Here is a 25,097-nt window from a genome sequence, read left to right as displayed (position 1 = left end):
GAAAGTGTAAGTGAGAAAAATCAGTATCTGTTTGGCAGGAGACTGTATCTATAATGAAAAGGTCAAATTTAAAGCAGTTTGGTTTTAAGTTGGTTTGTTTGTAAAATTAGCAAAATAATTGTGCTATGTTTCAACTTAAATTTTAAGATCTGGCCAATTCAATTCAATAGTAGTGTCCATACATGCTTTGTTGAGTGATGCAGAGGAGGAAATGATAAGTAGAATATCAAATTGAGCATTACATGCTGATTTGTTGTTTGTAGACCATTAGTACCTCTTGGCCCCAGCCTTGTGATTCAGGTTTTCAGTGTTCTTGGTGCTGTACAGACAGGATTGCATTAACTGAAGTGAAGTATCATTTAGAGAGGAAGTGCTTTTTTTTTGGTTTTATTGTGTATAAGGTCATGCAGTATATAAGCATAGCTATGCAAGAGTGAGCTGTTTCCTCTTTTTTTTTTTTTAATTTTGACTTCAGGAGTCTGATCTGCTAGAGGCTGCCAGATCAGGTGGATTTCAGAATTTGTGAGATTTCTCCTCCCTAGTCTGCTAGAGCAGTCTTTGGTGTACACCGAGACCAGAGAGCTGCTTCCATCCCAGTCTGCTAGATGCAGCTGCTGCAGTTCCCGTTTCTAGGTCCATCCAGGAGCAAGGCTAAGGAACTATTCCCAACAGGTTCATGCACGAAATGCAACACACACACAGTTTGCCACACACATCAATACAGACAGAGAGCAGTGTCTTTACTGACACCCACACAAACACAAGCAGCACTCCATAAACATGAACAATACAGATGGCCCAATCCTGTACCCTCTCTCTGGCTCATCAGGATTGAAGTTTGCTAGTAGACTATGAACATGCACACCATATGGATCTCTCCAGCAGCTGATCTTAAACAGTCAAGCTGTCCAGTAGCTGGCTCCCGTCTCCAGGCTAGAGGTCTCTGGTTGCCTGCACTCAGACCTACAGGCTGGCCCCTTCAGGCTCATGGTCTCACTCCAGCTGCTGGCGCTCAGACTTCTCATCAAACGTACCAGCTAGGTCAACTTGAAATTTGCTAGCATACATAGAAAGTATACCCACACAGAAATTGGTTATGAATAGAATTTGATACAAAGGTGGGATAGGCTGTGTTGATCAAGCCAGACCAGCATACTCACTAGCCCTTATATCCCATTCCCTCTATTTTCCCTCCCTTTCTCCACCTTTGATTGTCCCTTAAACATCCCAGTTCTGCACATTCCCACAGTCTCCATAAAACACCACTTAAGAAGTATTACAAAATTCCAGAATTCTCTTTCCCCTGCATCCTATAGTAAGTCCTACACACCTTTAGGCAATAGCCTCCTTTAGCTTGCAAAGTAATCAGGGGAGAGAGTTTCTTTAGCTGACTCATCTTGGTGGGTTTTGCACTAGAGACAGTGGTCTATTTATCCTCCTTTGGCAGTCTTAGGAATAGCCAAGTGCTCTGTTTTCACTGATTAGGTTGTTAGGGTCCTTCCTCTGGCATTGCTTCTCTGGTCTTTGTGTTTAATATGATTAGCCTTTAATCAGATAACCTAATATTCTCCCACTTAATACGAAAGCCAGAGAGGATGGTGTGGTCTTCTCTCCTTGCACAGTATTTTTTCAGTCTATTCTAGCATTTTCTATTCTACCTCCTAGGAGGACTGCACTCCAAGATCTAGTCTTACTGGGATGCACTTCTTAGGGGCTTACAGGTCTAAGTATGTAAGTTTTTGCTGAGTTTTCTATTTCTGTTGTTTCTTAGTCAGTGCAAACATCCTAAATACGTTAAGCATAGTAAACCAAAAGTAATGATAGTTATGTTCGTAACTGACAGTCCAGGTGATATGGTGTGGTGTTTGTTTTCTAATGGAACAACCAAAGTCACTTTGCAGTCTTCAGGGATGGTGGCTACACGTTCTTAACAGCTCTCGGAAGCCTTGGCTTGGGGAGTGAGGAGTATCCTTTCTCTTGCCTTGTGGTTGATATTCCATAGCTGCTGTTAAATTTTGTCCCAGTTCTGCATGTTGGGGTAGGACACTTCGATGCTCCAGTCTGTTAGTAAATCAGTTCCTGTAGTTAGATTTTCCTGGGTTACCAAGAGTCAGAACAGTTGGAGCAATTACTCTGCATGTATGAGTGTAAGTGGTAAAATTAGGTGTGCTTGTGGGCTAGTCCCATTTGTCCCATAGGAGGGTAGCATTTTCCTCCCAACATGCTAGTGGTCGGAGACCAAGCCACACCCTGTTACAAGTGGGTCAGGTACATGAAAGCTCTGGTGTCTGCCATTTGTGATGGCAACATCCCATACCTCTGATGTACTACCCAGTTCCCTTCACATTCACCTCCTAGTACTGGTTGTAGTAGCTGTGTGTTAGTTCCTGTGCCTTGCCCTGGATTTGGCAAAGACCTCTTTTATTCACTTCCCAAATAGTAGGGTATAAACCCTAGTGTTTCTGAAAGCCCATTCTGATTTCATATCCTCCAGTAAGCCACGCCTCCACAAACACAGTGGCCACAAACATCCTTTGATATCCTGTATCATATGAGAAGGATATCCATGAAGAGCTAATTGTATTTATGTACAAGCAGCATCCTAAGTAATGTTGATTAAAGCTATGCAGGCAGACCGCATAAATTCCATTGTGATTTTAACCGCTTCTAAAGTAACCGTCAGTATAATAGCAGTTATGGAAAATTGGCTGGATGCTCTGCCTCTTTTGGTAAGGAATCCTGCAGCTGCTTGGAGATGGTTAGTATGAGCAGACATATCTGCAGTATCTTTGAAGTGCTAAGCTCCCAAAGTTATATTGCCTGCCTTCCACAGAGAGCTGATAAGATCTTTTATTTTGTGTTTTAAACCCTGAGGGCAATTTGATAAAATCCTAAACAATTCTGGCCATGTCCACCATAGGGTTCTTTCAACCACCTGGGTAGCGTTAGTACAATTAGGGTGCAGTGCTCGAATGAACCATAACTCTGGTCTGAGCTGAATACAAAATTACCATTAGGCAGTTATATGTGCTGATAGCACCACAGAAATCTTTATTTCAGTCCTCCACCATGCCGGGGAGTTCCTCAGTACAAAGTAACTTTGACCAGTGCCTAATTCAATTGATAACCATAATGAACAATGATGATGTCCTGTAAAAGGGTTGTCAGCATGGCACTTCCAAGTTACAGCTCCTATTATGCCCCAGCTATAAGTATGGTGAGTCCTCTTAATTTAGCTTGCCTCCAGCTGCTGTGGTTCCCTGATGGTTCATTCTTCCAGGAGAAAACGTGATCCTCAAACAGCTGCGGCTGCCTGTGTTTTCATACAAATTTTGTGCAGACTCATTTATTTCCCAGGTTGTACCTGTTCCCAAATGCTCATTACCCTATAACCAATGAGACTGAAATTTCTGAGATTAGAATCAAGTCATTGTTATCCTCCATTCCAACAATTTTATGTATTTTTCATTTTGTCCCAAGATTGAATTGTTAGTATAACCTTTGGGCAGAGTTCCCTCACGTCATTTGTGAGTCTTCCTGCCTACAGGTGGTATGGGCAGGTAGGGTTCTTCTAGAGGAGTGTTTCCTCCAGTGTGTGGTTCTGGGAGGATCTGAGAGATTGGTGGTGTTGAGGTGGGCTTTAGGGAAGGTTCTGAGGCAAAAGGTAATAGGACGCGATAGGGCACCCCTTCTCCCTGAGCACAGTCTCAAGGAAAAATACTAAAAACTCTCCCAAAACTGCCTCTGCCACATGTGAACCCTTGCCATCATGGATGTATTTTCTCCTCCAGACAGTCCATGTTTTTACCTCCTCAATGCTTAGGATTGCTGGTCCAGTCAAAATGTTTGCCTCCTCAGGCGTGTTTTCGGAAAGTCCTTCATAAGTCTGTGCTATTGATCCTGGCATAGGTGGCGCTGCAGCTGGGGTGAAGCTTTAACAAGCAGATCTTCCAAACATATTGGGTTGACGAGGTTCTGTAACAATATGCAAAATATGCTTCTAAGCTATTTATTATTCTGAATGCTTTCCTGTCACCTTTTCGGTACGTTCCTAATGTGCATAGGCAGAGCTCTGTACCAGCACAGAGCCTCACTGATGTCAGTGATGCTTCTGACAGGCACCATTGTCTGCCTGCTAGCTTCGTCTTGCAGGATTAAGGCCTTGATACCTTCTGATTGCAGCTGATGCTTTTCCAATGACTTTATATTGTGAGATGCCCCAGCATGAGGCAAAGGAAATGGAACCCTTCATATGACAGTGTGAGATACCTGAGTTTCAGTTGAGGTATTTGACAAATGAATCATCAGTTCCTGAGCCTAGAGCAGAAATGGCTCAAGAGAAAGAAAACTATGTGGTTGCCTTGGTTTATAAAATGTACTTTTGAAATTTAACTTTTGTTTGCTGTATTTTTCCACCAGTGAGCTTTTTCAGTTGCTTGATCTCATATTCTGAACACCCTTTATATAATTGGTGGTAGGAGAAACTTCTGGCTTAGAGAGAGAGCACTTGACTAAGTTTGTGGAACCTTGATTTGCCCTACTAGTGCTGAGATCTGCCAGCTGAGATGTCACCTTTCCCTTTCCACAGGCTGTGCTCAGAGTCTGCGTCGCTGAAATAATTCAGCCTTGCTCATCTTTATGGATTAGTGGAGGCTTTATTGCATCTGGCAGAACTGCTGTAAGCTTTGTTAAATGAATCTGAGAGGGTGTGATCGGAGTTATTGCAAGTGTGTTGGGCTTTATACATCATCTTTAATTTGACCCACAGCTCTATATCCTGTAAGCTAAATAGTTTTCATTAGTCATCTAGAGAACAACAAACCAGTTCTTTATTACCATCTGTATATTCAAAGGCATTAATTTTGTGCACTTTCACATGCCAATTGATGATTCTAATTATTGTTTTATATGCAGAATCAATATAGAAGCTCGCAAATCTCCAAAGATGTCACGAGCTGCACAGGAGATATCAAGATCTCCGAGGTTACCAATAAGGAAACCTTCTATTGGTTCACCAAGCCTAACCCGAAGAGAGTTTCCTTTAGAAGATATTACTCAGGTATAGTGTGCACTGTTACCAGACTTGAGTCCAAATATATCTCCTTCCAGAGGAAGCAAGCTGTGATGTGTAGATCCAGTGATCACCAATAAAACATTGTCTTTTACTTACAGCTATTAGATGAAACAACTATAGAATCCCGTTTTTCAGTTAAACATTTGTATTACGAATCGTCAGTGGAATATTGGATGTCATTGTTTGATAAATCCTGGCCCCACCGACTTCTCTTAAAAAATCCTTGTGAGAGAGATTCTTTTCTAGCTGATGTTCTTCGCTGTTGGAAAGCATTTTTGAAATGGTCCTTAGTCAGTTCCTCAGAGCTATCATAATGCTACCATAGTTATCTGCTTTGCTAGGAGTCTGCAGAGACAAAGAAATCACTGGGTCAGGGGGCCATGTTCTCTATTTCATAATTACGTGGAACAGCCATAATTGGAAAAGGCAATCAATTAGCATTTTGTGCTTTTTGTGTTATGATCTTTGGGTAAATGAAACTCACCACACTGTAGAACTGTCTGGGCCAAACATTTCATTAGTACTGAACTGCATTCTCTTACTCCTTTCCTTTTTCCTGTTTCCTCTCCTCTCCCCTCCCTGTCTCCATCATTTCTCTTTACGTACAGTACATAAGTAGCAGTAACCGTAGATAGGGCCAAAAGCCCTTTGAGTGGGGCAGGAGACCAGCAGCTTAGATTCTGTTCCTGATGCTGACAGCATGACTCTTGGCTTTTGGGAAAATCACTTAATCTTTCAGATCTATAATTTGACCCCATAAATGCAGTGGTTTGGGAAACTGCTTTGGAAGCTCCAGGAAAAATATGTTTGTCACTGTGAATCATTCACTTCTATCTTATTTATTGTTTATAAAGTGCCAAAGAACTAAATGGCAAGCAATACTACTTCCCGAAATACCGAATAGCTGCATTCTGTTGTTGTGCAGGAAGAGGAAGCATCTGAACAGTCCTGTTCTCATGAGGCAGCTTTGATGTTCTCCAGTTCTTCGGCAGCTTTAAGCAGTCTGTGTGGTTGTTGTGCATCTCATTGCTGATGGTGTTCAGATATCAAAGCGAGACTTCTTAATGACAGGGTGTAACAGTTGATACGTAGACACGTTAGGCTGTTTCTAAATAAAATAAAAGGAACTGAAATTGTATTATCACTCGCAATAGCTTGATTGCTCTGCAGCGTTTTTATTAGACCTTGATACAGATTTTATTAGGCGAAAACAAACTTGTTTTTTCTTTGCAGCACAACTACCTTGCTCAGGTCACGTCTAACATCTGGGGAACCAAATTTAAAATTGTGGGTTTGGCTGCTTTCCTACCAACTAACCTTGGTGCAGGTAAAGTTACTCTTTTGATTTTTTTCCGTGTCAAGCTCTTGCTAACAAATAGCAAACTCACATGATATGATTTTTTTTTTAAGTGATCAAAAGGCTTCTTTAACAAAGTGGTTATTTCCTGTGGACAGTAGGAATTAGATTTTTTTTAAATCACTGTAATTAAGAGATTCAAATCTCTATATACAAAAATGAGATCTCAACAAAATGTTAAAAGACTTAGATATGATAAAAAGATTAATTAATAGTCAAGCCAAACCTTTATTCTTTCAGTTTATTTGAACAAAAACCAAAAGAATAAACAATATTTTTGCAAGAAGAATATATAAATTACAGTTTCTGAGTTGCAGTAATTGTTAGAAATAATTTAAGAGGTCTGATTTTTATAGCGATTCAGCTAACTAATTATTCTAAAATAATGCTATAGAAAGCCCTTTCAGCATCCTGCTCAAGATTCCTTATGTCATTGCATAGCATTATCACATAGTTCTCTTGCTGGAGCATCAGTAACACAGTGGCTTTCATTAAAAGTAGCAGTGGTCTAGTCTCTTGTGTAGGAGTTTTAAGAGCTTTTTGGAAAAAAAAAAATTTGATTGTGTTTTGTGATATAGTTAAGTCAGGACTACGTAATGAAGCCCTGGATACAGAGTTAATTAGATACTTTTTGTGACTGTGTTGACTATCCTCTGACAAGAGATGGTGTCCCAGCTGCTGAGAGGAGGACCCTCTCTGGCTTAGCCTCCAGACAAAAGCTGTCCTCTCAGGATGTTGTCACCCCAGGGGACAACCAGGGCCACTATTATAGGGCAATGGCACCTTCCACTTACTAAATTGTTATGGAAACTCTCAGGTTTGTTCCAGCCACTTTATTTAGTACCGTATAAAGTACCATTCCTCCAGAAAACTATCAAAAATTTTTTTGACATCCATATTTGCAGTGATTGTCAAACAGTAATGTAAAAATGACCCCAGTCAGTCAGACTAGAGGTCTCATAATTCAATATTCTCTCAGCAGTGGTGACAGATACCTAGGGAAAGATATAAGTGTAGAGCAAGTGTGGAACGATAGTTCCTTCAGATGTTCTCCCAGTTTCCAGCAGCTTGAGTCCCAGGGAAGGATTTGTTGACCCAACAGAGGATTTGTTGTATGTAATAACCCTCAGTGGATTTCCTTTCTGAGAGCTTTCCGACTGATATAAATCTATAGGATTTTTAAAAGCAGAATGGAAAAATTTTTTTCCTTCCCTAAAAAGAGACAAAAATTAGATGAAGAAATTTGTTATTTCTGCAGGTTATTTGACTGAAGAGATGCTGCTTCTAGTTAAGGGTGAATAACTGAAGGAATCAATTTCTTTTATCCTGTCCATGCAAAGTAGTACATAATGATGTGCTTAAGAATGGCCCACACATGCATTTATTTGTTCATTAATAAATTATATGAAAATAATCACAGCCCATCTCTGCTTGGAATTGATTCTTTCTTAGCTTTAGATTCTCTCTGGGTAACAATTTTTTCTTTTGTTTCTCGTTATTCTTCATCCCTAGTAATATATAAAACCAGTTTGCTGCATCTTCAGCCCAGGCAGATGACAATATATCTCCCAGAAGTGAGGAAGATTTCAATGGACTACATTAACTTGCCTGTCTTTAATCCAAATGTTTTCAGTGAAGATGAAGATGATTTACCAGGTAAGGAGGAACTGGAGCTCAACCATATTATGGGCTAAGCTAGCTGGAGGACAGATCACTTGTGTCTCTAGCCCCCTCTGGTAAGCACACAACTCAAAATCCTTCAGTCTCTGGAGGCCCTATAGAACTGACTTGGAACAAGGCTAATATGTTTTATGGATAATGTTTAAATATATAGAGAGAGAAAGAGAGAGAGAAAAATATAAATAAATATATATAAAATATAATCCATATATTGCTACTAAGTGTAAAGTTCATTGGAAAGTTAATAGTCTATGTAATTCATTAAGAATTCTTCGTAGAGTGAAGCTTTGTATTCTGCATCTTAGTAGAACAGAATAGTTTTATAATATATAGGAAGCCTATAAGGGTCATACTTGTGACCTGAGAGCAGCAAAGTACAGCGTGTTTGACAGGTGCTTTGGTTGGAGGGCAGGTAAGGTTCCTGTATAACGCAGCCACTGATTTAACACTGAAGTGTTAAATGCCCATTTGGATTTTTATCAGTTCCAGATGTTACAGAGAGCCTAAAATAATTAAGTGTTCTTTAAAGAAAAAAGATCAGGAAGAAATTTCTCATTTCACTGAGATGTAAGGTAACAGAAGATTCAAGCAGTGCAGAGGGAGGCTGGGTGCAGGTGATGTGTGTTTAACAGACAAAAAGACTAGCAGTACCTAGGATTTCCTCTAGTCCAAAAAAAAAAAAAAATCATGAAAATAAAATAAGCACATAATAGCTGAGAAGTTAAATCAATCTATTTGCAGAATTTTCACATCAGTGAGGAATTCCTACTGCTAGGTCACATCTGTTTGGAACTTCAGGAGTGGCCTTCATGGGCACCCAGGACTCTCTAAGGAGGAAGAAGTCTGAGAACTGCAGAGCAATTAAAAGCTTGGGCTAGTGGCTGTTGAAATAAAGAGAAATACTCCCATTGTGTTGGACCAGGGTTTTGAAGCTTGTGTATGACCCAGGCATCACAGTAGCCCTTTGGACTCCCAAAGAATTACTTATCTGCCTAAAACGAAGCCCGTTGTCCAGTGATTTGGGGCTTAGCTTGCCTATTTTACGTCCACGTGGTGCTTCCCATTAGGATCTGAATAAAACAACAGAGAAATTGATAATCGTATATCCTATGCATAGGAAGCACTCAGCATTTCCCAATGTGAAACCTGATCCCAGCTCTGAGAAAATAATAGAAAAATATAATAGAAAAAGAAAGGTTAATATAATATTCTTGTATCTCTCTTAAAAATTGAATTGGATCTGCAATACCAATTCCTTTTATATTATTAGAAGAGCTGGAAAGGTACTGTGAATTACAGGTTGGTGAGCACTACATAAGTATAGGGAAAATTTTTAGAGAGTTTTGTTTCAGCACTTTGAGAAAGCTAATAAAAGAATCAAAATACCTTGTCCTCCATGACAGTCTTCCTCTTCACATCTACTTTTTTCTTTCAAGCTTCTTCTGAAAACTCATTTCTGATGTAGCAAATAAAGATTACTTCGATTTTTCAAAAAAAACTTCCAGGGATATCCTTTCTGAAAGACTGTACCATATACTGATGGGGAAATTATATTGCAATGTAAGTCATGATTACCTGAGAGAGAAAAGACATGGTAGAAAGCTGCTTTTGGGCAGTGGAGCTTTTAATAGTGAGGTACTCTTGGGACACGTGCTTTTCAATGTAGTCAGTAATGATTTGGCAAGGCAAGTGAATTGATTTAACTTGCAAATTATGCAAACAAATCAATTAAAAAATCATTGGAGGACTATGAAGAAACATTAGATTTAAACACTTTGTGATATTAAGCAACACCACAACAAATTAAATTTTTTATTTGGATAGACGCTCAATACCCATGACAACAACATTTTAGGTTGTTCAAGCCAAGTTAACAATTACATCCCAAGCTCTGGAGTATAGCTTGCTAACCTGAAGGCATCAGGATGAATGCATGGCAAACCAGGCACACAATCACACTGCCTTAGAGTCAGTTAAGTTTACCTGTCGACCTTCTTCTAACAGAATGAGCAGACCTACCATGAAAATTTGCCAGCCTATTCACAAACACCTACATACCTACCACCTTCTGCTGTGGGGACCAATGTTGATAAAAGCCTAATGCAATCAAAAATGCAATTATGGGGCATGGGTAGATGACTAGAATTTTAATTAGGAATTAATTAGGAATTGGCCTGTGGCCAGAGGAGTCCTGACTAGTGGATCTCTTGCCTGGTCTAGCAAATCACAACTCTCCACAGAATTTGTCCACTTAAGTAATCCTGGATATGACTGTAGTCTATTTTCCTGTCAGAAACCTGACAGAATAGCTTGCTGATTATTTTCCATGTTCTTTATTTAGAAAAGCCAATAAAGAACTGGCAAGATTCTTGGGTTTTCTTTTATGTATACAGTATTCATTCTCTTCCCTTATGTTTGTTCTTATCTTAACTTCTGCAGCTGTACTTCATTTAGGTGTCCACATTTCCCTATTGCGCTCGAGCTTCTCGGTGATAGTCCTCATGGGAATCAGGGTTGCCACTGTGTGCAAAAGGAATTGGAGCAAGTCCCATGCTTTCTGTTTAAAATGATCAGAATTGCTTCTTGCCTCACTATCCCTTCTTCACCTCCATACATGGCAACTTTTCACATATTCATCGTCTTTTCACTTTTCTGATTGCATACTGTCCAGACATTAATGGTGTAGTTGTGCTGACTGCAGTACCCACCTCTTGAATCTTTCTTGCCTCCCATCTGTTTCCTCACATCATTTTCTTGCAAACCTTCTTTCAAGAACTTGCAGGTCTTCTCTGTCTTTCATTCCCTCATATTGCTCTCTCTTGCTATTTTATTTTAATTTTTTGTTAGTGCTTTGTCACCCATTGTGCTCAAGGGGCAATAATATTTCCCTTTTCCCAGCTGTTGTCTTTATTCTCCTTTTTTTTTTTTTTTTTTTAAGTTCATTGAGTTAGGGAACATTTTACTAAATAATTGTACAGTGCCTATAATGTACCTCTTCTACTTCCTTTTTTTTTCCATCCACCTTTATTTCTTTGATGATAGTAGTCATCACACATCTAAGTCAAAACTTGTAGTTGCAGTCAGATCAGGGCTAGCTCATAGCGTGTCGTTTCGTCCTCCTCCTGAAGCTCCATCCAGCATGGTGCAGTGACAGCAGACTGGCTCCAAACAGAGTCAGCCTGGGCTAGCAGGGCAGCTTGGGCTCCTTTGTGCCCATGTACTGGCAGCCTTAGAGAAAGTCAGGAAGCCACATGGGTGGTCCTAGGATTAGGAACAAAGATGAGTTGGCAGCAGCCACAGGTCTCTGAGTAGATGTTATAGTTTATTGATTTATTTCCTCTTTAAAAAAACTTACCTGAAAACTAATGTGAGTACTGATTCAGCCAAACTTTCATTGATTTGAGCGAGAGTTTTGGTATAGATGGTTAAAATTGGACAATGAACGAAAGAAAATTTAGACCCATCAGGTAAAATGCTTGCTCTGTGAAAGTCAGTAAAGTGAAAGTGAAGTCCAAACTTTACCTCTGCAGTATCACACAGGGAAGGTTACCTTGATGTTGGTATTGCCAGCTGATATGCATAGGTATTGTGCAATGGGAATCCGTGGAGTTAGGCTGGCTTACTTATTCAAGCTAACGTCTGATCCGTTGATTTGAGGATCTGATAGCAGCCCGTCCTAATGCAGCAGAGCACGTAAGCAGATGCATAAAGATAAGCAGGTAGTTTAAAAAGTTAAAGGTAAAGTGGAATGAGAAAGTAGCGATTTTTCTTGTAACTAGTTTAGAAAACAATTTTTCCTCCGATCTATGAATTATATGGAAATGCTGCCATGAAATTTTCCAGTCACACATTATTAGTGACTTGCATGTCTTGCAAGCACGGAATTAAAACAAAAAACATGTGAAGTACTGCTGCGGGAAAATTCCCTATCTTAACGCATGTTATCTAAGTGCTTGCATAAAAGCTGCAGTTCCTGAAGGCCTGTCCCACGCCGCGCTCGCCCTCACCGCAGCCCTTCGGCCGCGGGGAGCCCTGGCGTGGTGCCGCAGGCGGGAGGCCGGGCGGCGCGATGGGTGGGGTGCCAGCCCCCCCTCCCCCCCCGTGCTCAAAGCCTCCAGGAACGGCGTCGAGGCAGGTCCGCGGGTCCGGGGCGGTTGGCGGCGGGTGACGGGCTGTGTTGTTCGTTGCAGTGCCCGGCGCGCCCGGCGTCCCCGAGAGCAGCCCGCCGTGCACGGTGAACATCCCCATCGCCCCCATCCACAGCTCGGCCCAGGCCATGTCCCCCACGCAGAGCATCGGCCTGGTCCAGTCGCTGCTGGCCAATCAGAACGTGCAGCTGGACGTGCTGGCCAATCCGCCGGCGGAGGCGGGGGGCGAGGGGGCGGGGCCCTTCGCCGCCCCCGGCCGCTTCCCCAGCCCCGGGCAGGTGATCTTCGGGGGCGTCGAGGTGGGCCGCGCCGCCCCGGGGCACCCGCCGCCGCCGCCGCTGCCGCCGCTCGCCCTGCCGCCCCCGGGGCCCGCCGACCACCGGGACCACGGCGACCGCGACCACGAGCACCTGCCGAAGGCCAAGCCCCCGCGGCCGGGGCAGCCGCTGGTGGAAGGGGACGCGGTGGCGTTCGGCGCGGCGCAGGAGGCGCAGCTCAACAAGATGAACCCGCCCCCGCCCTACCCCGGCACCATCCCCGCCGCGCCGACGGCGGCCCCGCCGCCCCCGCCCGGCCCCCCGCAGCCACCGGTGGATCTCTGCCTGAAAAAGGGAGAGTTTTCCCTTTACCCGGCAGGGCACTATCAGACCCCCCTGGGATACGAGCGCATCACTACGTTCGACAGCAGCGGGAACGTGGAGGAGGTGTGCCGACCTCGCACCCGGATGCTCTGCGCCCAGAACACCTACACCCTGCCGGGGCCCGGCAGCTCGGCCACGCTGCGGATTACAGCCACCGAGAAGAAGATTCAGCAGCCCTGTTCGAGCGCGACCCTGAACAGGCTCACCGTCCCTCGTTACTCCATCCCAACCGGGGATCCGCCACCTTACCCTGAAATTGCCAGCCAGCTGTCACAGGGCCGAAGCATCGCCCAGAGGCTGGACAGCACTATTATTCATGCTACTCTGCGGAGGAACAGCAGAGAGGCAGCTCTGAAAATGGCTCAGCTGGTTGACAGTCAACGAGCCACTTTGCAGCTTCCCCCAAAAGCCAAGAGCAACGTTGTGGCAGCACAGTACCAGCAGAGAGCACCCACAGCTTTGTACACCTGCAGCCAGTGCAGCAGCAGTAGCAGCAGTGGCAACGGCAGCAACAACACAAGCACCGGTGGTGTGGGGAACATCCCTAACGCCAATGCTAGTAGCAGCACTTCCAGTATTAGTGGTCTGAGACCTGACCTAAGCACAGGGAGTAGCTCCCAGCATAGCTCTGTCATTGCTCACTCTGTCAGTACTTCGCCTCTGGCTTCCCAATCCTCTTATAGCTTGCTGAGCCCACCTGACAATTCCCGTGACCGGGCAGATTATATCAACTCTGCCTTCACAGAGGATGAGGCCCTTTCTCAGCACTGCCCAGTGGAGAAATCATTGCGGCATGTCCCAGTGGCCTTGACAGAGGCTGCCATCGGTGTAAAACGGCCACCACCGTACCAGTGGGACCCTATGGTGAGTGAAGAGATATGGGTTCCTCAGGAAAGGACATCCCAGAGCTCAGTGCCCAACGCTCTAAAACCTACTCCTCTCATCATTGGTCAAACTCAGCATTTGGATATGTCTCGAGTGTCATTTGTTTCCCCTAAGTCTCCAACCAGTCCCACTGCCACTTTCCAGACGAGTTATGGGGTTGGAGTACCTTATCCAGGAAGCTACAATGCCCCTCCTCTTCAGGGAATGCAGCCCCCCTGCTCCCCCAAAGAAGCTCTAGCCCCGACGCAGTTTGCACAGCAGGAGCCAACAGTAGTGCTTCAGCCAGGTTATCCATCCAACCTCTCCTATTGTCCTTTGCCACCTATGTATCCAGGAAGTAGCACTTGCTCTAGTTTACAGCTGCCGCCGATAGCCTTGCACCCGTGGAGCTCCTACAGTGCATGCCCGCCTGTACCAAATCCCCAAGGCACTTTGCCCCTGAAGCCGCTGCTTGTGGTGGAGAAGCCGGTTATGTCTCCCCCGCCAGCAGAGCTTCAGGGTCACGTGGGCACAGAGGTAATGGTGGAGACAGCAGACGCCTTTCAGGAGGTTCTCTCCTTGACAGAAAGCCCTGTTCCTCAAAGGACAGACAAATTCGGCAAGAAGAACCGGAAGCGCCTGGATAGCCGAGCTGAGGAAGGAAGCGTGCAAGCTATCACTGAGGGCAAGGTCAAAAAGGAGGCAAGGACGCTAACTGACTTCAATTCACTAATATCCAGCCCTAGGCTGGGGAGGGAGAAGAAGAAAGTCAAGAGCCAGAAAGACCAGCTGAAGTCCAAGAAGCTGAACAAGACAAATGAATTTCAGGATAGTTCAGAGAGCGAGCCAGAGCTTTTCATCAGTGGGGATGAACTGATGAACCAGAGTCAGGGCAGCAAAAAGGGATGGAAAACCAAAAGGAATCTGAGAACAGCCAGTGAGCTGGATGAATTCAAATGCCGGAAGGCCAATGAAAAGGAAGATGGACGACTGGGGAGCCAGGGCTTCGTGTATGTGATGGCCAACAAGCAACCTTTGTGGAACGAGGCAACACAAGTGTATCAGCTGGACTTTGGAGGACGAGTGACCCAGGAGTCTGCAAAAAACTTCCAGATTGAGCTGGAAGGACGACAGGTAGGAAGGCAGCAGCAAGCTGCCTGGGGAGGGTAGATGGGCGGTGGGAGGAAAATCTGTGCCAGAAATCTGCTCTGTCCTTCTCACCCTGCAGCGTGCCTCCAGATTGCGTTAGTTGCTCTTTTTGATAAAACTTTTCTACAGAAAGTACTTGGTGAAAACCAGCAGTTGAAGATCTAGATTCAGAAGTAAGGTTAAAGTTCAGTGGTAAAGTAAATGTACAAAATATACCTTTTGTCTTACAAAATATATCTTTGCTCAGACCCAGGGAAAAGTGCCTCCTTCAATCTCATTGGTTTTCACTTCTGAAGGTAAGTGCTTTTTGTAATAAAACGAATGGGGAAAACCACAACAAATTTCCCCCAGTGTAGTTGCACTTGAAGTCAGCAATTGTGGATGACAGCTGGTTGAATAAACACCGCTCGGTTCCCATGATGGTTGCAAAGGTTAGCCAGCCATACACTCCAGTTAGCAAACAGCTAAGATAAGAGATGTTAGGGAATTAAGTTCCCTCCAGACCAAAATCTCCCCTTATGGATAACCAGGCCTCTGGCTCGTAATCCCAAAGGAAAGGCTCTGAACAAGGCGTTTACCGGCTGCTTCTGAACGGCCAATGGGTAGAGGAGTCTGTGGATGTTTCAGAAAACCAAAATGTTTAAGGCTCTCTCACACTGGCCTGAGTTGGGTGTTGCTACACCAAAAGCAGGCTTTTAACTGGCTTCGATCAGCAGGATACTGGACTGAGACTCGGGAGACCTAAGTTTAATTCCTAGTTTTTCTGTACCATCTCTGTGAGTCATTTTTGATTAGTAAAGACATCAAGGCTCACAACTCCCACTGATTTAACTCAGGAGTTAGATGTCTTAAGTATCCAACGTGCCTGATCAGTGGTAGTCTCTTTAACAACAGCTCATTAAAAAGGCAGTAATAAGTGCCATTTATACCATTTCATCTTCGATTAAGTGGCCATGGATACGTTGCCATGCACAGCTGTGTAAAGTCCCCGTGGTCATAGGCTTTGTTGATGGTAGAGCAAAAGTCTGACTCCGCTTGCAAAAGCAGCCTCCATTTTAGCTCAAGAAACTTTACTGTAGACAGAAAAATGATCTGGACTTCTGATTAAGCAAATAGAAAAACAGTAAGAATAGGCCAAACTTCAGATGTTCCCTGCAGAACCACAAACAGCAACCTGACTGGCCTTGCTTTGCATTTCAAACGGCTCCCACTGCCCTTTTGCCAATTCATTCTCAGTGTAATTATGTGCTGGTGAAGTTTATGCAGAGGAAAACAGAGCTGCCAAGAAAATACAGCTTACTGTGTATGAGATGCTGTAGTCAGGAAGTTGGTTATTCCCCTCCCCGAAAGTTTCTTCCTTTGAAAACAAAATCTGTTTTCCTCATAGGGAGATAATAGGATCTCTCCAGGGGAGAGAATGGTGTTTTTGTGCCGGAAGAATGATTCAGGTGTGACCCACATCTATGGAAGACATTGATGGCAGTCTAATTATACCAAGGCTGTATAAAGTCTAACATGTTTTACAGCTCTGTTGACTCTCTGGAGTCAAATATTTTAGGCCAATCACAACGCTCTCATTCTTCCTCGGCATCATACCCTATTCTGTGAATAGCTCTATTCATATTAATTTAGCATAATTAACAGAGGTACTCTAACAAAGGAGCAAAAATGTCTCACTCTTTTCTGGTTTCTTTGCTGTGATTCACTTCTTTTGACCTTGTTCTCTTTTTCCTTCCCTCCTCCTCTTTCCCTGCTTCCCAGGTGATGCAGTTTGGAAGAATTGATGGCAATGCTTACATTTTGGACTTTCAGTATCCATTTTCTGCAGTGCAAGCCTTTGCTGTTGCTCTGGCTAATGTGACTCAACGCCTCAAATGACCAAGCAGAGACTGGAGAGAGGAAAATGTTAGAACCTTCTTGTAAAGTCCAAACCGGAAAATGTCAGGGCAGCCTGCTTTAGGTGGTGCCTGGGTGGTGCCTGCGCAGAGGTGCCTGGGAGCGAAGAAGGCAGTAAAACTGGAAAAGTCTCTTGGTGCCCAAAACAAGGGCATTAACTCTAATCAGTCATGGGGTGGAGGGTGGGGGGGGCTATTTTCCGTTTTGTTTGTTCATTTGTTTGCTTTCAGATGTTTTGTGTTTTGTTTTGTTTTGTCTTGTTTTGTTTTTTAAACATTGTGCTGGGTTTCAGAAAGAGTGAAGGGTTGAGAGCCATTCAGTGTTATGTGGAGAAGTGTGGCTTTTGGCGTGTTGTGGTGGTTCTGCTGTGTTTGCTACAGTAGCTGATGTAAGCTCATAGGGGGATTTAAAAGACTGCTTTTTTTTGATAGACTGCCTTATATCATGCTGTTCTTTTTAAAACAGGGAACATAACTTTTTTTCTGGTCCAGTTTGTACTACTACTACTATTACTACTACTACTACTACTACATCAATGATAGCAGCAAAAAAAGAAAAAAAAAAGAAGCTATAAATACTTGAAGGCACGTGTTTCTTCTCTGATCTCTGATAATAACTGAGCACCACAGGTACCAAGGAGGCTTATGTAGGTCAATGTTTAATTTATAAATAATGATGTATTATTCAGAAGATAAACAAAACTGTTACCTTTGGGTGATTTCAAAACCCACTGTATCAAAGAAGTTGATGTCTGCTTGTTTCATGTGCTGTTATTGGGGATAAACATGTTTCCATAGGTGACAGAAAACAGGGAAGGAAAGAATTGTGGGCCTTGCTTCTTTGCTTGTATTGATCAGCAGTATTCTTTGATTTGGACCATAGTTTGGTGAGGTCCGTTGTGATCAATTGTACCTCACAGGACAGGTCAATAGGTTCTTCATTTAAATGTGTTTACATTTTAAAATCAAAGTCTTTCAAGTGAATGAAATGGGCCTCGTGTGTTCAGTCTTCTTAGGAATCAATAGGAATTGATAGGAGTCGAATTCCACATTATATCAGTGCTTGAACGGAGAAGGAGACAGGAGTATAGGAGGTCCTTACAGGAAGCAATTTCACATAATGATTGACTGGAAAAAAACTGAGCTAAAAGAATAAGGAAAAATTGGACAGAATTATAATTTTGGCACCTTGCTACTTGAGCACTCGATTTGTCATTGTAGTTTGAGAATATAACACTCCAGATAAGAGTGGGAAGCCAAAGTTTAGATGGGGGAGGGCTTTTTAACAGTAGCATGACTGTTGCTGTCTGCAGATTTTTCTGGTAGACATCTGACCTCTTGAGCATTTCAGAAGGGTTGCTTGCATAGAAGAGTGTTTGTGTTGTCCATTTGGCGTGCACATATTTATTTGCTTTCTCTCTTTCCTCCTTTCCTGCATTTTGCTATAGGATATGTTTTAGTGTGGAAGTAGTTTCCTCAATAATACACAAAAACCTTAATTATTGGTGTAATTACTTGGACAGTAGATTACAAAATGTAACTCCAGATTTCCTTCAGAAATTACTCCTTTGAGTTGAGAGCGCACTAAGAAAAAAATGATGGTTGAGGTGTCAGTGGCTGCTTTGCCTTTATTTTTCATCCACAGTTTAACTTCTTACTAGAAAAATCCTGTGTAAGTTAAAATAGATAGGTGTGGTTTTCCATCTTTTTTTTTTTATGCTAACAGTAATGCAAATGTGTTACACTTGATTCATTCTAGAGGAACACAACAGGACCTGCTGTAGCAGTTACCAAAATGCAGTGTGCTAATAACTTCTGCCTCGGCTGAGGATGCTAAAGTCTTACAGCCTAGAGGAAATAATACCGGTCAGAGGGGAGTTTCAGGGAGTTGCCAAAAGGGTTGATGAGGCAGATCATCTACAGGCAACTTCCAGCAATGTGCGTCCAGAAAGAACCATCTGCAAGATGGTTTCCTTGGAGAGATGGAGTACAGGCGGGAAGAAAGGAGAGGAGGAGGTAGATGGTACAGTGCCTCTATTATCCCAGCTCAGCAGCTTCTGGTTGTATGTGGAAGTGGTCAGACACCACAGTCCCCCTTGGCATTTAACAGATTGCTGTTTACTTTTGTTAATTAATTTTGTTGAATTTCTTCAGTTATCTGGGCTCATTTGTGTTCCTTCTCACGTCGATTCGGTAGTTTTCTTTAAGTGACTTTATGTATACTATGTGTGGGACAGAGGAATGCATATGGATTTGGTCTTGTTCCCTTTAAAATGAATGGAAATTTCTGCTTTTGATTCTTGTGAGGAAGCAGTATTGGGCCCTTTGTCTATACGGAGTTATATGCTGTACAGAGTGGTCGGTCAAATTCTCAGTTCACTGATTTCAACACCCAGGGAGGAAAGTTGCCTAATCAGAGTCCTTCCCTGCGCAAAGGCCTAGCCTAACCAGTCGTACCTTAGTCAGAGTATAACAGGCGTACACTGAACAACATAAGACCAGAAACATATCATGGGTTTCTTTCTTTCTGAAAGAAGGGCCATTGAGTCACATATTAGAAATCTTCAGCAGGAAGGAACGCATTGCCTGTATTTTTAAGCCAAAGGTCCTCTATGTGTACGTTTTTCTGAACTAATCAAAATGGAAGGACTATGATGTGCAGTTTCTTTAGCCTTCCAGGGAACAGCATACCTCTTCAATTGGTTCATAACCAAATTTTTCCAATTATCAGCAGTTTTATGCTAGTGTAGGAGAACCACAGCATGAAACCAGATATAACAAATAGCAGGGTTAGTGATTTGGTTTCATCAGCCAGCGTCACGATTGCATTGTTGCGGTGGTGTTTACGAAGAACCCCGGCATAGAAAGAGACCTGGTCTCTGCCCCAAGAAAGTGCAAGTGGTTAAGTATCATAAATAAATGTAATTTCCAACATCCTTCTTGTTTACTTGTCAGCAAATATTATAGGATAGAATATACTATCTGGAAATATATTGGCAGAGTCCCTTTACTTGAGGATTTTAGTGGCACAGAGAATACCCAGTATTCGAGGTCTACTCTAATCTCAAATATGTAGAATTGTAATGAAAGTTGTGGCAATTAGGTAGATGACTGAGAGTGGAACTGGATCCTAAATTATACGAAAATGAGTGACAGTTCTTTTATTTTTCATTGAAATAAAATATGAGAAAGAGCTTTAAAAGCCCCTCACAAAATGAAGATTGCTGTTACATTCAGCCCATACAAAAATTTTACATTTTATATTTTAAGTAGTAAAACCCAAGTTTTCTGTAGACAGATAACGGAGTTCTACTAGAAAGAATGTAGCAGAGAAATATATAATTCTTTTATAGACACAGTCAGTTCCAGTAGTTAAATATGATTTTCCAAAGCTTTTTTTTTAGTTGTGCAATAATTGTGACATTCTAGGGGTTTATGGTTTTTTTGTCGTTTGTTTTTTGAGGGAATTTTGAGTGATTTTTTTAAATATAATTTAATGCAGATTTCCTGTTGATGTCCAAAAGACAAATTATTTATCTTACTTAATGTAATAAGTGACTTAGGGATTATTTTATTACTAAGTATTAGTGAGTTATACACACTTCCTTATTTATATTTAAAGAGCATCTTTGTAAGTAATTGTTTGCTAGCAGTATGTTTTGCTGTACTAAGTTAAAAATGCATATAGGAAGACTTGTTTTTGCTGGATAGTATGCAAAATTTCATAATGCAGGCAGGCCAAAATACTGGCAGCTGAAAGCAGTGAGTTTGCTATGGAGGACTGTGTAGATTACCAAGAGTGTAGATGACCTCCTTGGGACCTGCAGAAAACTGTCTTTCCCTACTGTGTATTTTCCTCCTGTGTTTCTAACTATATATTTCAGTTGGGGGTGGTTTTAAAAACACAAAGTTTGATTTGCTTTCCCTCTTCTTAGTACAATGTGTTCTCTTGAGATATAAAAGAGGGTGTGAGATAGGCCCAGTTTGTAAGAAGCTCTTTGCATAGTTTAGTAGGGCATTTAGCAATGGCATGATGCAGTGCTGTGCAGAGATACCCCAACCAGCTTGGGATGAGCTAGCCCTAGGAATAGTACAGCTGTAGATGCCGTGTGCTCTGCTCAGACTCCTTTTCACTCCTTTTTCAGCAGGGCTCAGCTGGTTCTAACACAGCCACAGAGCTTCTGATACCTGAGCTGGCGCTGCACAGATCTGATGCAGCTACGCCCCGACGCTGTTTGCAGCAGCTTAGTCTCTTTGAGGTCCTCCGTCGGAGACCCGGTGGAGCACTTCTCCGCTGTTGCTTCTGGTCCTGCTCCATGAGCGGCCGGCAGCTGCCGCAGGGTTTGGCTGTGGCAGCTCTGTGCAGGGAATGCTCCGATGCCAGCTGGTGTCCGTGATGGCCATTTGCAGGCAGAATCTGCTCCACTGAAATTGTGAAGGGACACAAAGGAGAACCCGATCAATTTTAAAATATGGCTGATATCCTCAAAATATAGCTCCTAAGAGAGTCTAGAAATTGATATTTAAAGCCTTGTGTAAAGTGGGCTGTGCATGGTCTGGTGGATTTTATCTCAAGGCAGCAGCATTGTTCAGCAGGAATATTGTTTTTCTGCAGTGTTATAAGAAAGGGGAAGGGAAGGCAGGGAATGAAAGAGGGAAAAAGAGAATTGCCACATTAATAATTTTGCACTCAGTTCTAGATGTGGCAGTAACAGACGCCATGACGAGCCTGAGTATCAGTTTTGTGATGGTAATTGTGCACACAAGCTCATCTCAGTTAAAATTTCTGTGGTGCAAAAACAGTAAAATAGGTCCACATTTTTCCAGTTTTGTTCTATGTTTTTATGAAGATGCGTGATGGTGTAAAGCTGTCAGACAAAGGTATCTGACTTTGTTGAAGCCTTCAGTCTAGACTCTTCGTAAGTCCAGACTTTCCTTGAAGTGTCTTTAGTATCCTCTCAGAAATTTCCAATAAATTCATGAGCGTGCGTGATCACTGCCTCAGACAATTCTTGTGTGTTTGTTTTTTGCAGCCTCATATGAGTGATCCTATATTATCTTGGAGCCCTGTTATCTGTCAGCAACAGTTTAAATCCTCATCTGAAAGGAGCAACGTGTACTAAAGCTGATTTGATTGAGAGGGGAAAGAGAGATTGTTTACTAGCTTTTAAAAATGGGTTTGCCAGAGCAACAGTTAGGAGCACTGTTTGGAAATGGCACATTTCTGCAGAGCCCAAATCACTCCAGACCAGCAATTCTGTCATGCAGATCAGTCACAGACAAGTTTTGTGTGGCATGCTAACAAAGGGCCGAGTTCTAGCCTCGTTACTTGGTTACATCAAGATACATGAGAGAAGAGAATCTGACCCAAAATATACTTTCCCCTTACGTAAAATCCTGGCCACGGGGTAGTCATTCAGAATTTTGACATTTTTCCCATTTCTAGGATTCCATCACAGGAGAGCAAGCTATTTATGCTATTTGGAAGTTAATACCCTGATTTTTCCAGTATAAGAAAATAAATATTGTCATGCTTTTGAAGAAAACCAAAAAATGCTGGTAGATGGATTTTTCTGTTTTGAAGTCCCTTCACCTCCAAGACAAGCACAATCCTCCATCAGCAAATACCAATTTAGAATCTTACTAACATCATGAGTAGTCTGCAGGTGTGTACTACAGGACCTCTTGCAGGATTGGAATTTATGTGCATCATTCTGGAAGGAATACAGTTAATAAGCATTTATGAACAATGGTCTAAATGAATGATGCAATCATCATATTTATTTAATTTTCTTCTAAAAAATCCTGCAGAGAAGTTTTAAGATTAAAAGACGCTAAGCTTTGCATGCTGCCTGAGATCTCTGAAGATGTATCAAGAGAGAATTTCTTTGGGCTGCTTGTTTTTTGCTGCATCTAGAAATGAGGTTTTTAAGACAAAAGGAATTAACCAAATAAAGGGAACAACAGAGGATTCAGTGGAGCAATTCTGGTTAGGAAAATTAAAAACCACACCCTTTAACTTTTGTTGTCGCAAACGGATCCACAGTGAGAAATTTCTGCTCCAGGGTGAACTGATCGTTATGAAGCGCTATACAGTACACAGGTTTGCTGATACCGAATTGATTGCAGGATCAAAACAATGTGACTTTGTAAGATTAAAAAAAAAAAATGAGAACACCAAATACTTGCCTACCCAGAGAGTGCAATATAAAAATTGGATGGTATGATATTAAAGCCTGCCTATTTAATCCTAATCCTTGCTCTCCAATTTACATTACTATAAATTTTAAAATAAAATCTGATGCAGCAGTTCTGAATCCTAACAAATGTTGTCTATTTGTGGGATGTTTATCCTACTGACCAAGTAGATGGTTAGTTCTAACAATATGAATTAAGATTAGTAATAAAAGAGAAATGTTTCTGAACAGTGTGCAGACACCTGAGTTTCTAGTATTTCATACGAATAGTGCTCAGCTTGTAATTCCCACCTATGTTGTTCCAAGCTATTTGTTCAGAACTTTGTCATTTTCCTTCATTTCTTTTGTTTGCTAGACATATGTTTTGCCTTTCATTTATTTTCTTTTCACTATTTCTGCATTTTCTTCTTTTCCCTTTTTTGTGTGTTTGGGGGAGGGTATGTGTGTTCAAGATCTCGTCGTTTATTGTAGATAAAACATATAGTGTTGTGGAATAGCATGGGGATGCATTTGATTGAAAAGGCACTGTAGAGTTTCCTGAAAAAGTAGGGGAGTTGCATTTGTTTATAAATGCATTGTTTTGGTACTATAACTTTGACCATGATTTCGGATTTTTTTGGCTTTGTTTTTTTTATTTAACGAGCGTGTAGTCATGCAGGTGCGTGCGTTCTTAAGCTAGCAAGCCCAGCATGTTTTTTTAAGCCTTTTGAAAACTTGGTAGACCATTTGTATACTTTTACACACCTAACCATTTTTTAAACACATTTTTTTGAACCTCTTCTTTTTTTTTTTTTCTCCTCAATATACCATCCGGAACCTGATTTCCATTATACTTAAAAACTTACCCTGATCTGTCTATCCTTTTATGTATCTTGTGTAATAGATTTTGCAGGAGGTGCCTAGAAAGCATTGTTGGTTTCCCTATAATAATGTGGTTTGTCCAGATTCTTTACTGTCTACATGACTGAGAGATGGACTGATTGCCCTATTCTTCCTTGATGATTTGGAGTTGTAAGAGTTGTCCAGCTGTTGCTTAATAAAATTTTGCAGACTAGAAAATTCATGACTTGTTTCTGTTGCATTCTGCATCTCGTCAAGCACCATAGATACTTCTAAAACAGGTGACAAATCTGAACCGGAAAGACTGAATAATAAATATCCAGATGCCTTTATGCTTGCTCTTCTCAACAACTGTATCCACAAATTCTTCTGAGCCTGATCAGTATACCTGCCCATCACATTTGCTGTCATTCATATGGAAGGATGGATGGATGGCAAAGTTTTCTTGGTAGTAGTGTTCTGTCTGCTTGGATATCATCCAATTCTTGTGCTATTTCTCCTCTGCTTGCTCTGAATTTTAAGAAAATTACCTTTGGGATTTGTGATACTTTTCAAATTGCCGTTGACATACCGGAAGCTTTAACATTACCACAAAGGATTCTGCTGTGCTGTCATCTTTAATAGCTCAATAAAATGCTGTGATGGTTGGCCCTCCTCCTCTGTTTTTTTAACTAAAATAAATATTTTGGGGGGTGGAGGAATAAAGAAAAAGGTAGTGAAGTAGCTTACCATCCCAGCTATGCCATAAACAGGAGAATCCTGGCAGGGATAAATTAAAAGATAGGAAACAGAAGATAGAAATAAATGATCAGTTCTCACAGTGGAGTCAGGTTACCACTGGAATTCTGCAGAGGTCTGTGCTGTATCCTGTCTTGTTTACCATATTCACAGGTGGCCTGGAAAAGAGGCTGAACAGGGAGCTGACAAAGTTTACTGATGATACAAAGTTATTCAAAGTAGTATGGGCAAGGGCCAGTCATGAAGGATCTCAGAAGGTCCTTACGAAACTTGGCGATACAATGGCAACTGCAACTCAGTATAGATAAAAGTAAGGTGATGCACATGGGGAAAAAGCAATCCTTACTTCATGTTTGCAGTGGTGGTCTCTAAAATGGCCTCTGCCACTTGGGAAAGAGTTCTGGAAGTTTGATAGATAGCTCTAGGAAAACATTGTGTTGGTCCTCAGCAGCAGTCAAAAGAAGAAAATAATATATTAGAAATGATTAGAAAAAGAATTGACAGCAAAGCATAA

General features: G+C 42.1%; 1 protein-coding gene across 5 annotated transcripts in view; it reads left to right on the top strand.

Moving 5' to 3' along the window:
* The window catches only part of TULP4 (TUB like protein 4), a 170,402-nt gene extending 146,334 nt beyond the window's left edge, over positions 1–24,068 (top strand). For all 5 annotated transcript variants that reach the window (XM_068938592.1, XM_068938593.1, XM_068938595.1 and 2 more), the window contains 5 exons: positions 4,915–5,059; positions 6,308–6,401; positions 7,944–8,087; positions 12,302–14,898; positions 16,675–24,068. In XM_068938592.1, coding sequence (XP_068794693.1) covers positions 4,915–5,059; positions 6,308–6,401; positions 7,944–8,087; positions 12,302–14,898; positions 16,675–16,791 — 3,097 coding nt within the window. In that variant the 3' untranslated portion in view covers positions 16,792–24,068. The remainder of the gene's footprint in view (positions 1–4,914; positions 5,060–6,307; positions 6,402–7,943; positions 8,088–12,301; positions 14,899–16,674) is intronic.
* Positions 24,069–25,097: the final 1,029 nt, after the last annotated feature.

This window comes from Struthio camelus, chromosome 3 (genome assembly GCF_040807025.1).
Source record: "Struthio camelus isolate bStrCam1 chromosome 3, bStrCam1.hap1, whole genome shotgun sequence".
NCBI classification, from domain to species: Eukaryota; Metazoa; Chordata; class Aves; order Struthioniformes; family Struthionidae; genus Struthio; species Struthio camelus.
Note: the sequence above shows the minus strand (reverse complement) of the source record. Positions and strands in the feature narration are given on the sequence as shown.